This window comes from Natator depressus, chromosome 1 (genome assembly GCF_965152275.1).
Source record: "Natator depressus isolate rNatDep1 chromosome 1, rNatDep2.hap1, whole genome shotgun sequence".
Classification (NCBI taxonomy): Eukaryota; Metazoa; Chordata; order Testudines; family Cheloniidae; genus Natator; species Natator depressus.
Genome location: NC_134234.1, coordinates 240896898 through 240911525, shown reverse-complemented (window position 1 = coordinate 240911525; position 14628 = coordinate 240896898). Strand labels below are relative to the sequence as shown.

The 14628-nt window shown below is 43.8% G+C and overlaps 1 protein-coding gene across 2 annotated transcripts in view; it reads left to right on the top strand.

The window, feature by feature from the left end:
- Nucleotides 1-14628, top strand: part of TMTC1 (transmembrane O-mannosyltransferase targeting cadherins 1) — a 176495-nt gene that overhangs the window by 111094 nt on the left and 50773 nt on the right. For both annotated transcript variants that reach the window (XM_074939267.1, XM_074939276.1), the window contains one exon: nt 12968-13081. In XM_074939267.1, coding sequence (XP_074795368.1) covers nt 12968-13081 — 114 coding nt within the window. The remainder of the gene's footprint in view (nt 1-12967; nt 13082-14628) is intronic.

Here is a 14628-nt window from a genome sequence, read left to right as displayed (position 1 = left end):
TGTATCTGCATATGAACAAACTTTGATTTTGCAAATACGACTATTTTTTTAGACATTTTAGTTTAAAAAAAAAAACAGCAAAATCTTTGACTCAGTGATAATTATTGCTGTGCCTTTATTTAAAAAATACTGTCATCTTCTGTAGGTATGGTTCAAAACATGGTAGTAACACCACTGGAAAGATGTAGAATGTATTTTAGCAACATTTTTATAATGGTAGAAAGTAGGGCTGTCAGTTTAATTGCAGTTAACTCACGCAATTAATGCAAAAAAATTCATCAAGATAAAAAAATGTATTGCGGTTAATCACAGTTTTAATTGCACTGTTAAACAATAGAATACCATTTGAAATTTATTAAATATTTATGGATCTTTCTCTACATTTTCAAATATATTGATTTCAATTACAACACAGTATACAAAGTAGACAGCACTCACTTTATATTTGTATTCAGTTTTGTTGGCAAACTTATTAAATTTACTTCCTGATGCTTTTTCAGCAATTGTCTAGTTGTGAGGGCATCATGGTAATGCAGGTGATTTATATATCAATTGTTTAACTTGATTTTCAGAGCTATTCACCAGAGCAAAGTTTCATTTTCTCATTATTAATGGGGATGACATTACTGCTAAACCTTTTTATATATGCCATGCTATAGAAGCAGATGGAGCTTTGTTAGAGAGATATTTTTGAAAGATATGGAATAGGAGCTGCTTCCATATAACACAATTCATTGCCTATCTCCTAAAACACGTTTACCTCTTAAATAATGGAAACCATGGTGATGAGATCCTGGGCTCAGATGCCAACTCATTTTAAGCACTGGATTTCAGTCCAAACCTTCCAGGGTTAATGCCAACAATTCAAAAGAAAGCCCTGGCCTTGCAGTTTGGCAGACTCTCTTCCTTTTGAAGGGGAGGAGACTGTAATTGCTTGTTTGGTGGTCATAAAATCACCTGGTAGCAACTGCACTTGAGATGGATTCAAGAGATATTGTTGACTGGATAGACAGTTTTTCCCTGCTCTTTCTGAGAAACAAAGAACTCCTGGACTATTTCATGTGCAGAATTAATAAGCTGAATTCGTTCCTAGTTTAACTGGATTGAATTCATTGGGGTTACATTAGCATTGAGGCATCTATTCCTGCCTGACAGTCTTCCAATTTGTAATATTTGCTCATAGAACACATGCAACCATGTTGTCATTGTGGTTTCAGCAGCCCAATGACTTGTGGGCTCTTCAAAACTGCACTGTTCTAATCTGCTGAGTAGATGGTGGTCCACATGCTCCTGGCATCTGCACCCCTTTGAATAGAGATGCAAGCACGAGTTTTGGCTTTTCTTTCATTGTGATCATGAGTATGACCATATGTGCAGAGATGGCTGGGCCGGGAGAGACACTGCCAACCTTGATTTGGTTGCCAAAGCAGATCTACCATTGGCAGCATTTGGAAGAGGCAAAGAAAACCACAAGAACTTAAGATAATGGGGACCTGGCCCCCTTCCACTTTATTCTCAAAGAAAATGCTGTTTTAGTAGTTTGAGATGGTGGAAGATCAAGTCTCCTGCCTCCTAAACTCTTGTGATTTATGTTGCCTCTTTGCTTTGCTCTTAGCGGCCTAGGGAGCAGGCTCAGTACCTCTTCCTCCCTGTTGAATCTGCAGGCCAGCATGAATCATAGAATATCAGGGTTGGAAGGGACCTAGCAAGGAGACCTAAGCAAGCCGGTTTGAGACAACAAAGGCTCCCTCCCTGCTGCTTGCCAGAACTCCTCTGTCATCTCACTTCATGCTGTGGGTGGCCATCTTATGGATGTGGGGGCTACTCTGGGGCTGGAGGTATTTGATAGCTGCTCCCTGGTCCTAGGGTGCTGGAGAGAGATCTTCGGGCTGAGGCTTGGTGAGAAGGGCTACGCAGTAGCATTAATAGGGAACAGAACTCTGGGATAAGAGTTCAGATTGGGCTTTTAGGGAGCAGGAGCTGGGACGGAAGTGAGAAAGGTGCATTGACAGGGAAATTCTGTCCTAGGAGAAAGTGGGGGAGAGGACTTTTGACTAGAGTGGGTGAAGGGGAGACTGTCAATGAAGACAGGGGAGAAAGGAAGCAAAGAGGATGAATGCAGGGAGAACAGCAATAAGCCAAGAGGGAGAAGGCAGGGGGAGAAAGTGGGGAACAACAGGGGCAAAGAGGAAAAATAAAAGGGGAGCAAGGAGAGGAGGAGACGAGCACAATACAAACTTACATGTGGGAAAGAGACAAACATCAACTGATTTGGTAGATGGTGTTTGTCTCTGTGCATAGGCACACTTGCACATTGTGGGGAGAGTCTTTCATATAATTCCTGTTTTCTCCATTCTCCTTTCTGTCTCCCATTTCAGCTTTTCATTAATTGTTGCTTTTTGTCGTCTCATTTTGTGTGTCACATCTATTTTTAATTCCTCTCTGTCTTATCCTTGAATGGACTGTGGTTCTTTGGTGGTTTTGGCCATTGAGTGAGACTGCCTCTATTATATACAGATTTCTCTAACCTGGGCAAGAGGCACTTGAATGTACAACATTGTAATGGGCTGGCCTCCTTCAATGCACCCCTCATAGCATAGGGTCACGCTACAGGCAGCCTGCTTCACTTTCCCTTCTTGGACTGTTTAAGCAACTTTTGTCCATTCCCATCCTTTCTCAGGTTCTGCTTTGTTAAAATAACAAACATCCAAAAGTCCTTACAAACAAAGGTTTTTCTTCCTCCACACCTTCCTGCCTGGGGGCCCTTCCTGCTTTGGCAGTCCACAGCTGGGCCCTACCTGGCTGGAGTCTCAGTCCTAACTCCCAGGACTCTCTGCTAGAGCCTGCTCACTCCTAACAGTCTCTAAGACATGAGCATTCCCACTTTTCACTGTAGACTCTTTCTAGGGCAATCACCATGATCCATAGATTCATAGGTATTTAGGTCAGAAGGGACCATTATGATCATCTAGTCTGACCTCCTGCACAACGCAGGCCACAGAATTTCACCCACCACTCCTACAAAAAAAACCTCTCACCTATATCTGTGCTATTGAAGTCCTCAAATCGTAGTTTAAAGACTTCAAGGAGCAGAGAATCCTCCAGCAAGTGACCCGTGCCCCATGCTACAGAGGAAGGCGAAAAACCTCCAGGGCCTTCAAATCTGCCCTGGAGGAAAATTCCTTCCCGACCCCAAATATGGCGATCGGCTACACCCTGAGCATATGGGCAAGATTCATCAGCCAGATATTACAGAAAATTCTTTCCCGGGTAACTCGGATCTTACCCCATCTAATAACCCATCACAGGCCATTGGGCCTATTTACCATGAATATTTAATTACCCAAACCATGTTATCCCATCATACCATCTCCTCCATAAACTTATCGAGTTTAATCTTAAAGCCAGATAGATCTTTTGCCCCCACTGCTTCCCTAGGAAGGCTATTCCAAAACTTCACTCCTCTGATTGTTAGAAACCTTCGTCTAATTTCTAATCTAAATTTCCTAGTGGCCAGTTTATATCCATTTGTTCTTGTGTCCACATTGGTACCGAGTTTAAATAATTCCTCTCCCTCTCTGGTATTTATACCTCCGATATATTTATAGAGAGCAATCATATCTCCCCTCAACCTTCTTTTAGTTAGGCTAAACAAGCCAAGCTCCCTGAGTCTCCTTTCATAAGACAAGTTTTCCATTCCTCGGATCATCCTAGTAGCCCTTCTCTGTACCTGTTCCGGTTTGAATTCATCCTTCTGAAACATGGGAGACCAGAACTGCACACGGTATTCCAGGTGAGGTCTCACCAGTGCCTTGTATAACAGTACTAAAACCTCCTTATCCCTACTGGAAATACCTCTCCTGATGCATCCCAAGACCACATTAGCTTTTTTCACAGCCATATCACATTGGCAGCTCATAGTCATCCTATAATCAACCAATACTCCAAGGTCCTTTTCCTCCTCCGTTACTTCTAATTGATGCGTCCCCAGCTTATAACTAAAATTCTTGTTATTAATCCCTAAATGCATGACCTTACACTTCTCACTATTAAATTTCATCCTATTACTATTACTCCAGTTTACAAGGTCATCCAGATCCTCCTGTAGGGTATCCCTATCCTTCTCTAAATTAGCAATACTTCCCAGCTTTGTATCATCCGCAAACTTTATTAGCACGCTCCCACTTTTTGTGCCCAGGTCAGTAATAAAAAGATTAAATAAGATTGGTCCCAAAACTGATCCTTGAGGAACTCCACTGGTAACCTCCCTCCAGCTTGACAGTTCACCTTTCAGTAGGACCCGTTGTAGTCTCCCCTTTAACCAATTCCTTATCCATCTTTCAATTTTCCTATTGATGCCCATCTTATCCAATTTAACTAATAATTCCCCATGTGGCACGGTATCAAACGCCTTACTAAAATCTAGGTAAATTAGATCCACTGCGTTTCCTTTGTCTAAAAAATCTGTTACTTTCTCAAAGAAGGAGATCAGGTTGGTTTGGCACGATCTACCTTTTGTAAAACCATGTTGTATTTTGTCCCATTTAGCATTGACTTCAATGTCCTTAACTACCTTCTCCTTCAAAATTTTTTCCAAGACCTTGCATACTACAGATGTCAAACTAACAGGCCTATAATTAGTCGATCACTTTTTTTCCCTTTCTTAAAAATAGGAACTATGTTAGCAATTCTCCAATCATACGGTACAACCCCTGAGTTTACAGATTCATTAAAAATTCTTGCTAATGGGCTTGCAATTTCTTGTGCGAATTCTTTTAATATTCTTGGATGAAGATTATCTGGGCCCCCCGATTTAGTCCCATTAAGCTGTTTGAGTTTCGCTTCTACCTCAAATATGGTAATGCCTACCTCCATATCCTCATTCCCATTTGTCATGCTACCATTATCCCTAAGATCCTCTTTAGTCTTATTAAAGACTGAGGCAAAGTATTTGTTTAGATATTGGGCCATGCCTAGATTATCCTTGACCTCCACTCCATCCTCAGTTTTTAGCGGTCCCACTTCTTCTTTCTTTGTTTTCTTCCTATTTATATGACTATAGAACCTTTTACTATTGGTTTTAATCCCCTTTGCAAGGTCCAACTCTACTTGACTTTTAGCCTGTCTCACTTTATCCCTACATGTTCTGACCTCAATAAGGTAGCTTTCCTTGCTGATCCTCCCTTCTTCCACTCCCTATATGCTTTCTGCTTTTTCTTAATTACCTCTCTAAGATGCTTGCTCATCCAGCCTGGTCTACAACTCCTGCCTATGAATTTTTTCCCCTTTCTTGGGATGCAGGCTTCCGATAGCTTCTGCAGCTTTGATTTAAAATAATCCCAGGCCTCCTCTACCTTTAGATCCATAAATTCTTCAGTCCAATCCACTTCCCTAACTAATTTTCTTAATTTTTGAAAGTCAGCCCTTTTAAAATCAAAAACCCTAGCTGCAGATTTATTTTTATTAATCCTTCCATTCAGTTTGAACTGAATTAGCTCATGATCACTTGAGCCAAGATTATCCCCTACAACCATTTCTTCTGTGAGGTCCTCATTACTCACCAAGACCAAATCTAAAATGGCATCCCCTCTAGTCAGTTCAGCAACTACTTGATGAAGGAATCCATCAGCTATCGCATCTAGGAAAATCTGAGCCCTATTATTATTACTAGTACTCGTCCTCCAGTCTATATCTGGGAAGTTAAAGTCTCCCATGATCACACAGTTTCCATTAGTATTTACTTTATTAAAAACATTAAAAAGGGCTCTATCCATATCCAAATTAGATCCCGGCAGTCTATAGTACACCCCAAGCACTATCCCAGGGGAGGCTCTAATAGTTTTCTTCCCCAATTTAATTTTTGCCCAGACGGACTCAGTCATATCCATTTCATCGCTTCTTATTTCTTTACATTCTATCTCATCATCGATATACAGTGCTACTCCACCACCTTTACCTTTATTTCGGTCTTTCCTAAACAGCACATACCCTTCAATACCTGTAGCCCAGTCATGACTACTATTCCACCAGGTTTCTGTTATACCTATAATATCTGGTTTCACTTCCTGCACCAGTAACTCTAGTTCCTCCATTTTGTTACCTAGGCTCCTCGCATTAGTGTACAAACATCTTAATTTTTGCTGTTTGGCCTCACTCACATTCTGTACCCGATTAGGCACGGTTATTTTACTACCAGTATAACCTATTAGACTTGTATCTACACTGCCCTTCCTCCTACCTACGGCTGTATCCTCTCTTACTTCATTTTCTTTCCACTCAATGCTAAAATCTGGCGTGGAGATTACCTGGACATCTCCCAACCATCTCCCCCAAATTCCTAGTTTAAAGCTCTCTTAATCAGTTGTGCCAGCCTCCATCCTAGAAGTCTATTTCCTTCCCTACTCAGATGAAGTCCATCCCGAGAGAACTGTCCTCTGTCCATGAACGCCTCCCAGTGGCCATACATCCCAAAGCCCTCCTTATAGCACCACTGCCTAAGTCATCTATTGATAGTCATAATCTTGTCACACCTTTGTTGCCCTTCTCTAGGAACAGGCAGAATCCCACTAAAGATCACCTGAGCCTCAATTTCCTTAAGCGTCCTCCCCAGCCTAGCATAGTCTCCCTTAATACTTTCCAGCGAGAATCTAGCCGTATCATTTGTTCCCACATGAAGGATAATTAGGGGATTCTTTCCCGCTCCCTTTAGAATCCTTTTCAACCTCAGGTCTACATCCCGTATCTTAGCACCTGGAAGACAGCACACCCTCCTATTTTCTGGATCAGCTCTGGTTACAGGCCTGTCTATTCTTCTCAGTAAAGAGTCCCCAATCACATAGACCTGCCTTTTCCTAGTGACGGTGCTATTCTCCAGTCTATCCCCTGTTCCCTCTGGCTGCAAGTTCTTTCCATTCCCATTCTCCCTTGTAATCCTTTTCAACCCATCCTGTATCCTCCTGGGGCTCATATTTGGTGTAATCTCCATTAACTCTTCCCCTTTTCCTATAGGACTAGCCGCTCTTCTCTTCTTCCTTGCCCTTCCACCTTCAGTGACTACCTGCTGAGCCCCTTCTTCATTTTCCAACTCTGCAAACCTATTCCTAAGCTCTATTTCTCCCTCACTAGCCCATCTTTTCCTCTGCCTAGTTCTTTTAGTCACATGCTTCCACTGACCACTTTCCTCACCCAGTCTCCCCTCAGAATTCCCCAGTCCTGCTTCCATCTGCAAGTCTGAGCTTTTCCCTTCAGATACCTCTTGTCTTTGCTCCATAATCTGCTCAAACCCCTTCCTAAACTCTACCAAACTTTCCACCTGCATCTCCAAACCTCGGATCTTTTCCTCCATCAGCTCTATCAGACGGCACTTCATGCAGACAAAACTCTTACCAGGTGCCCCCTCCAGGATCATGTACATACCACAGCTTCCACATCCAGTCATCTTCATTGTGTCTTCTGCTACATGGGTCACTCCCACTGCCACCTCTGTATCTGTCATCGCCTTCCCACCTAAATCCTGTTAATCTGGGAAACACAAACCACACCAAAACACCACCCCCCACAGCAAAACCAAACCCCACACAAGCACCACAAGACAAACTCCCCTGTTTACAGCTCTGTTTGCTAGCTCCTGTGCCGCTGCAGCTGTCTGTGCCACTGCCTGACTGGCTGCTACCTTTATACCCTTCCAGGTGTGGCTCATTCTGTAATTAGGGTTGCCTAGCCCCAATTCTCCAGGGGTGTAAGCCAGCCTGTTACAAACATGGTACCAATTAATCACATTACACTCATTTTTATCATATACTCAGGGTGAAATTCACCCGGGTGCATGTAGCAATGCAAGGCTCAGGCACCGTTTGTGCTGGCCGTCTCTACACACAGATTAATTTTACCCACTGAGAGCATTCCTTCAATCACAATGTTATAATGTTAGGAAACTGAGACACTATGCTATCTGAAGGTGTGGTGGCCACATACAAAAATGCACTGTCACCACTGACGTTAATTAACCTGGTGGTTTGCAGCCTTCCACACAAAAAAACAAGGATTGATGGATACCCCCATAAGGGTCATCAGAGCTCAGTGGGCCAAGAGGGGTCTAGACTCTGCTCCTCTTTGCTGTACTACCCTTCAATCAAGCTACCTAGTACTCTGTTGAGCTTTAGAACAGCAGTTCTCAACTCGGGGTCTACGAGCCCTTTCAAGGGGGCTGCGGGGCCCCGCAGTTGAAAACCAGAGCCTGAGCCCTAGCATCCCTCAGGAGGCTGAAGCCAGGAGGCGCGGGGCTGAAGCCCTGATTTCTGGCACCCCCCACGGGGCTGAAGCTGGGAGGCATGGGGCTGAATTCCGGAGCCCCACGCTCTGGTGGTCCCTGTGGGGCAGAAGCCCTGAGCCCATGGGCAGAGTTGGAGACATGGAAGGCATTGCCCCTCCCTAAACTGCAGCACAAGAGCACGGCAGTCTGGGGGCAGCTCCACACCTCACCCCCCCAGCCAGGTCAGAGGTGGGAAGCTGGAGCTGGGCAGCGTGGAACAGCTGCTGATCTGGCTGGTGCCATGGAGCGGGCAGCAACAGCGTTTCCTTGTCTCCTGCTGGTGCCCCGGGTTGAAGCTGCTCCCCAGCTCCAGCCCCTTTTGCTTATGCAGCCGGTAAGAGCTGCCTGGGTGGGGAGACCCCTCTGGGAACAGGGAGAGCCCTCCTGGCACACAGCCCCTAGCTACCCCCCTCCTGGCACCCTGAGCTACACCCATGCCTGCAGAAAGCCCCTAGCTACCCCATCTGCACCGTGAGCTACTCCCCTGCCTGCACACAGCCCCTAGCTATCCCCTCCCTGTATCCTAAGCTGTTTTCAAACTTTTTGAGCCAACCCCCCACCTTTGAGTTATAATTTTTGGTTGCGTGCCCCCACCCTGAAACCCAGACAGGCTGGGTGGCCTGTTGAGGTGAGTCATGGGGTGGAGGTGGCACTCCCTCCCTAGACCCCCCCACAAATAGAAGTCAAACTATGCCTATACCCAAGGCCTCTGACCCAAGTCTCTCTCTCCCCTCCCTCCCCGCGGCCCCTGGAGTTTTTATAGCATGTCGAGGGGGGTCTCAGAGAGAAAAAGGTTGAGAACCCCTGCTCTAGAAAGTGTTTCCACATCATCCCCAACTTGGGAGAGTGCTTTAAATTGCAGGTCTGCTCTGAAAAGCAACTATGTAAAAATGGTTTCAGAGTAGCAGCCGTGTTAGTCTGTATCCACAAAAAGAAAAGGAGGACTTGTGGCACCTTAGAGACTAACCAATTTATTTGAGCATAAGCTTTCATGAGCTACAGCTCACTTCATCAGATGCATGCAGACTAACAAATTTATTTGAGCATGAGCTTTCGTGAGCTACAGCTCACTTCATCAGATGTCCGATGAAGTGAGTTGTAGCTCACAAAAGCTTATGCTCAAATAAATTTGTTAGTCTCTAAGGTGCCACAAGTCCTCCTTTTCTTTATGTAAAAATGGTACTTTTTGTTTACGAGCAAATCTGTTTTCTGAATCACTGATTTAAATCTTTAAATCACTTTAGTCAGGTAAAAAAGAAGAAGAGGACAAAGTAATTCCTACTTTTTACTCCTGTTAATTCTGCGAAGAGTGAGTTGGCTTCTATTCCATTTGTGCATCATCAACTGAATGTTTTCAGTTCCAAGCATTTTACGCTTGTGAAAATCAACGGGCTAGGGCTGCGCATGTGTCACTGAGGGAATAATTGGCCTGGAGATCCTTTATTAGTGGCGATGATTCACAAAGCAGCTTGCCTCCCAGAGGCCAGGTTGGGTGTGCAGGACTGATGATAGAAAATCTTTTTGCTTATAAACTGAGCACAATTCATGTGGGCATCACTGAAAAGCATTAAAATGGTGCCCCAGAGAGACTGACTTGTAAGAGTAGAACCTGTGTTTTAGGACAGAATGGGGGCTACTGAGAGAAGATTGTTTCCAAGCATTGGCCAAGTAGGATTTGGCTAACGATGATATTTGAAGTTGGGAGTGCTACTGGTAGTTAACAGGGTGTTGTATCCCACGAGGATGACTTGTAGCTTTATCTCCGAGAGGAAATATGTGCAAAATGGCTTGCATACATTTATCTTTCATTTATGACAGTTAAAGGTAGCAGGATAGTCAGCAGGGAAGAAAAGCCTCCTGAGAAGTGACTTTCATGCTCAGCGGATCTGTGTCTTTCTGGAGTTGGCTTGGTTACAATAAATTCTGAGACGGGAAAAAATTGGAAATGCATATTGGAAAAATGTGTGTGCAGTGGTGGGAGGAGGGCTTGTTGGGAACAGAAATGGAAAAACATTGTGTGCTGCTTTGTTGTTTATACTCCACCCTTTCCCACTTGGCTTTGGTTAGGAACATGATTGTTTCCTCTTTCAGTTAGAGAACAGTGTCCTGTTCTAATCAAGAACCACGTTTCAGAAGTGTTATTTATTTACCTAGGCACTCATCCTACATGTACCTGGTGTAGGGTCTGTTCTTGAGGCATTCAGTGAAACTGCTTATACTGTGTCATAAGCATTTGCAGGGTCAGCCCATCAGCTTGTATATGAGAAGAATAAATAGGTCAACAAGAATTATTGGCTGAGCACAGAGGAATAAAGAACAAAAAAAGAGCACCAATACAAATATTATCCTTCCTTCCTATCTAACACGCAGACATATGGCAGAGAGAGAATGTTTATCTAGGGAGGTCTTAATAAATGGAACCATACTGATTGATTAATTGTACTTAAAGAGAAACTGTCAAAAGAAAAATACTATTTGAAAAATGCCTGTCTCACTAATAAAACTGTGGTTCATTAGAACTGAAATACGTAATGTACTTCTCACCACATATTCATTTTGCTGTGTTCGGGCCGGGACTATAATGAGCTCAATCACTCATTAGAGTTAGGCCACTGAATAGCTCTGAGATGGTAACAGTTTTGAGCCACTACCTATGTTTTCACATAAAACGTAGTCATTGATGTAATGATACAATTTCCATATAAGAATTAATACTCCAGTAATGCCCAGAATGTTGTGAGTACTTAATAGCTCCCAAGCCAATGGAAATTAATGCAGCCATAGCATTCACACGTTACTTGCTGCTGGTGTATAATATCTTTGTAAAAACAACTATAGAGAATCATTCTCTTAAGAATAGCATCGATTTATTTCAACAATTAGTCACAGAATGGCTTGTGCCTTAGTGCCTCCTGATAAATAATTTAGAAACACCTTATGGTTAGGAAACCAAACAAGTAGTGATTTTTAACTCTTATAGGCAAAGCATAGATCTGTTGTGCTGAACACTAAGTTATTCGTCTGCCTTTCCTTCTCTCATCTCCACACACACTGATGCCATACTGCCCCATCCTCATTCCCACCAAAGTCCAATATGCTTTCTTCCCCTTCTTATCCAGGCCTCCTATGAGACATCTACAACTGCTCCTCTCCCGGTCCCATCCTGGCCTAATCCCATGACCTTTTACAGTGGTGTGGGTCTCAGAAGTAGCTCTTTAGTCTCTCAGGTGGGCCAAGGCTTGGCTTCTTCTTTGGAAACTAATACGTCAGTGCACTCTCAGATTGGAAAGGAGGAACAAGCCAAAGCCTGGCAAAAAAGGCTGGAAATGTGCTGATCTCTGCAATTGCTTACTATAGTTAGGAGGATCTGATCTGGTGGATGGGAAGAAGGAAGCAGCAGTAAAACAAGTGTACCTTAACCAAATTGTGTGAAAAGGAATAGGGCTGAGGTTTGAGCCAGTTCTTTTTCTTTATGACATGAACCAATTCACCCATCTCTATTCCTAATAACCCTTAGAGATCCTCTGGATGTCTGGAAGCTATATTTCTCTGCTTTATGTAACAACAAGAGAGTGCCTAAGTTTCTAACTCTTTGTAGGAGAAATGATTTATGATGCGTCTTCTGTTATTTCTTTTAGTGTCCAGCATCATTACAGCATTTCTCTTAGGGCATGTCTCCACTTACCTGGGGATTGACGCACAGCGTTTGATCCACCAGGGATCAATTTAGCGGGTCTAGTAAAGACCCGCTAAATCGACCACCAATCGCTCATCCGTTGACTCCAGTACTCCAACGGAACAAGAAGCATAAAGTAAGTCAACAGGAGAGTTTCTCCTGTTGACCCAGTGTGGTGTAGACACCGCCATAACTCGACCTAAGATACGTCGACTCCAGCTACATTATTCACGTAGCTAGAGTTGCGTAACTTAGGTTGCCTTATCCCGTAGTGTAGACCTAGCCTTAGAGTCGCACGGTTTTGCAGTCCTATGTAAATCTAGTCATCAAACAGCTGCTGAGTCATGCATTTTATTGATTTGGCAATGGGTGGGCATTTGTGTGTGTTTTTCTTCCTGTGTTCTAAGTGATAATGCCAATAGTTCAGCTCCTTCTCAGCCCCAGGTACGCTCCGCTCAGTTTTTCTGCTGTTTATAAATACCTGTTTAACCCACTGTGCAGTGTGCATCATGCATCCCCCTCTAGGGGCTGATTCAGACAGACTAGCTACCTACTGCCACGTCCAGCTAGTGGACTTAGGTCAAGATTTTTAAAAGTGACTAGTGATTTTGGTGCCTCGGTTTTTGGGTGCCCAACTTGAGAAGCCTTAAAAGGGCCCAATTTTCAAAAGTTGCTAAGTGCCTGCCCTCTACAAATCAGGCCCCTTCAGATGCTATAAATTGGACATCCAAAAATTGATGCACCTAAAATCACTAGTCATTTTTGAAAATGTAAGCGTTAGTCCTTCAGCTCCAGCGGCAGAGGTCTTTGGTGCTAGAAACCCCATGCTTAATCCCTGGTGCTAGCCTGTGATGAGGATGTTGCATCTACACATGGATGTCTATACAAAACTGTATCTGTTTTGTATAGCCTGAAGCTCTGAATCTGTGGGCACCTGTCTTAACAGTTAACCTCTTTCCATTTTTTGTTCCCATTTGTAGGTCAGGTGTGCAGACTCTGCCCCATAATGCCAAGGTACACTACAACTATGCCAATTTTCTGAAAGACCAGGGTCGTAACAGCGAAGCCATCTATCACTACAAAACCGCCCTCAAGTAAGTTCTTTGAAACCACTATTAAGACTGTTTACTTAAACTTCCTCTTGTGGCACATGAAGTGTTGTGTTTTCTCTTTTCCTAGCAATAGACACCTCCCTGGTAGCAGTTATGACTTAACTTGAAAGCTCTTTGGCTTTCTCCCACTGTGTGTGTGCACGTGTGAGAGAGAGTTAACTATGTGGCATTCCAAAGTTTCCATAGCTACACATTGAGTAGTGAGGTGTCATTTACCTGGCTGAATGTACACTGGTAAATGGGAGGGAGTTGCCATAGCTGTTTGCAGGTGCTCGGGCCATTTATATTAATAAATTATTAATGGGGCATGTATGAAAAATACCAAGTCTGTAACCAGCAAGGTAGAGTAATGATAATACTTACCACTTATACAAAGCTTTACATCTTCAAAGCACCATATAAACACTGACTATTAATTTATCCTCAGAACATCCCAGCCTGGTAGGGGGTAAATAGTATTATCTCCATTTTACAGATGGAGAAACTAAAACAGCAAGATGAGTTGACTTGGCCAAAGCCACATAGTAAGTTTGTACCAGAGCCAGGATTATAACTCATGGCCTCATGATACCCAATCCCACACTTACTCCTACAGACCACGCTGCCCCTCAGTATGGGTGCAGCAGTGCAGCACCACTGTAGTTAAAGTTGCATCCTGAGTTCTGTTTAAAGATTGATCTTTCTAAACTCTCTAAAATTGGCAGGCTTGATCAGATTCCTTTGAAATTTGGTGTGCCTCAGCATCATGGCCGGGTCATGGGTGTCCAGATCTAGTAGTCAGAACCAGACTCTGCAGTCATGAGACAGGGAGTCAGGATACCAGGAGGTCAGAAGTAGGAGACAAACTGGAGACCACAACAAGTCAGATGCCTGGGGTGAAGCCGGAACAGGTAGCAGGACTTGGGGAGGGAGCAGAAGGCACACAGAGTAGAGTGGAGCCCAGCTGTTCAGACAGCTTCCTGTTCCTGCTGTTGGCTTAATTAAGGGCAGCTGGCCAATTGGGATTTCACCAATCGGACCTCAGGGGGCGGAGCCTCACACTGGGGCTGGGCTTTGTGGGTCCCAGATAAGCTATAGTCAGCAGGTTGCCAGGTGGCTGCTCCCATAAACCCTATGGGCCTGGGTTTGAGACCTGTGGGTCAAGACACTCAGGAGGGTGAAGGATAGGGTTATTGACCCAAATGTGGGGTCATGGGGTTGTGGAAATATGCCTCCCCTTCCCCAAATAGCCAATTTTCAAAAAGTTTCTCAGGTGTGTGTGGTTTTTTTGTGCTCAGAACTAGAGATCAGGCTATTGATAAGATGATGGCCAGAATAGTCTCAATCTGTCAAGTTTTACCAAAGATAGTGCATGGTGCCCGCTAAATCTTTTGGGGACCCAAACTAAGAATGGTATTTAAGAAAAGGTATGTTTTTACAGTGCATGTGCGCTAATCCAGAAAAATGGATAGAGGGCTTCCATTCCCACCAGTTTTTACATGCTTGTCAAGCTTGACTATTGTTAGTGCGCTAAAATCTGAATGGTTACT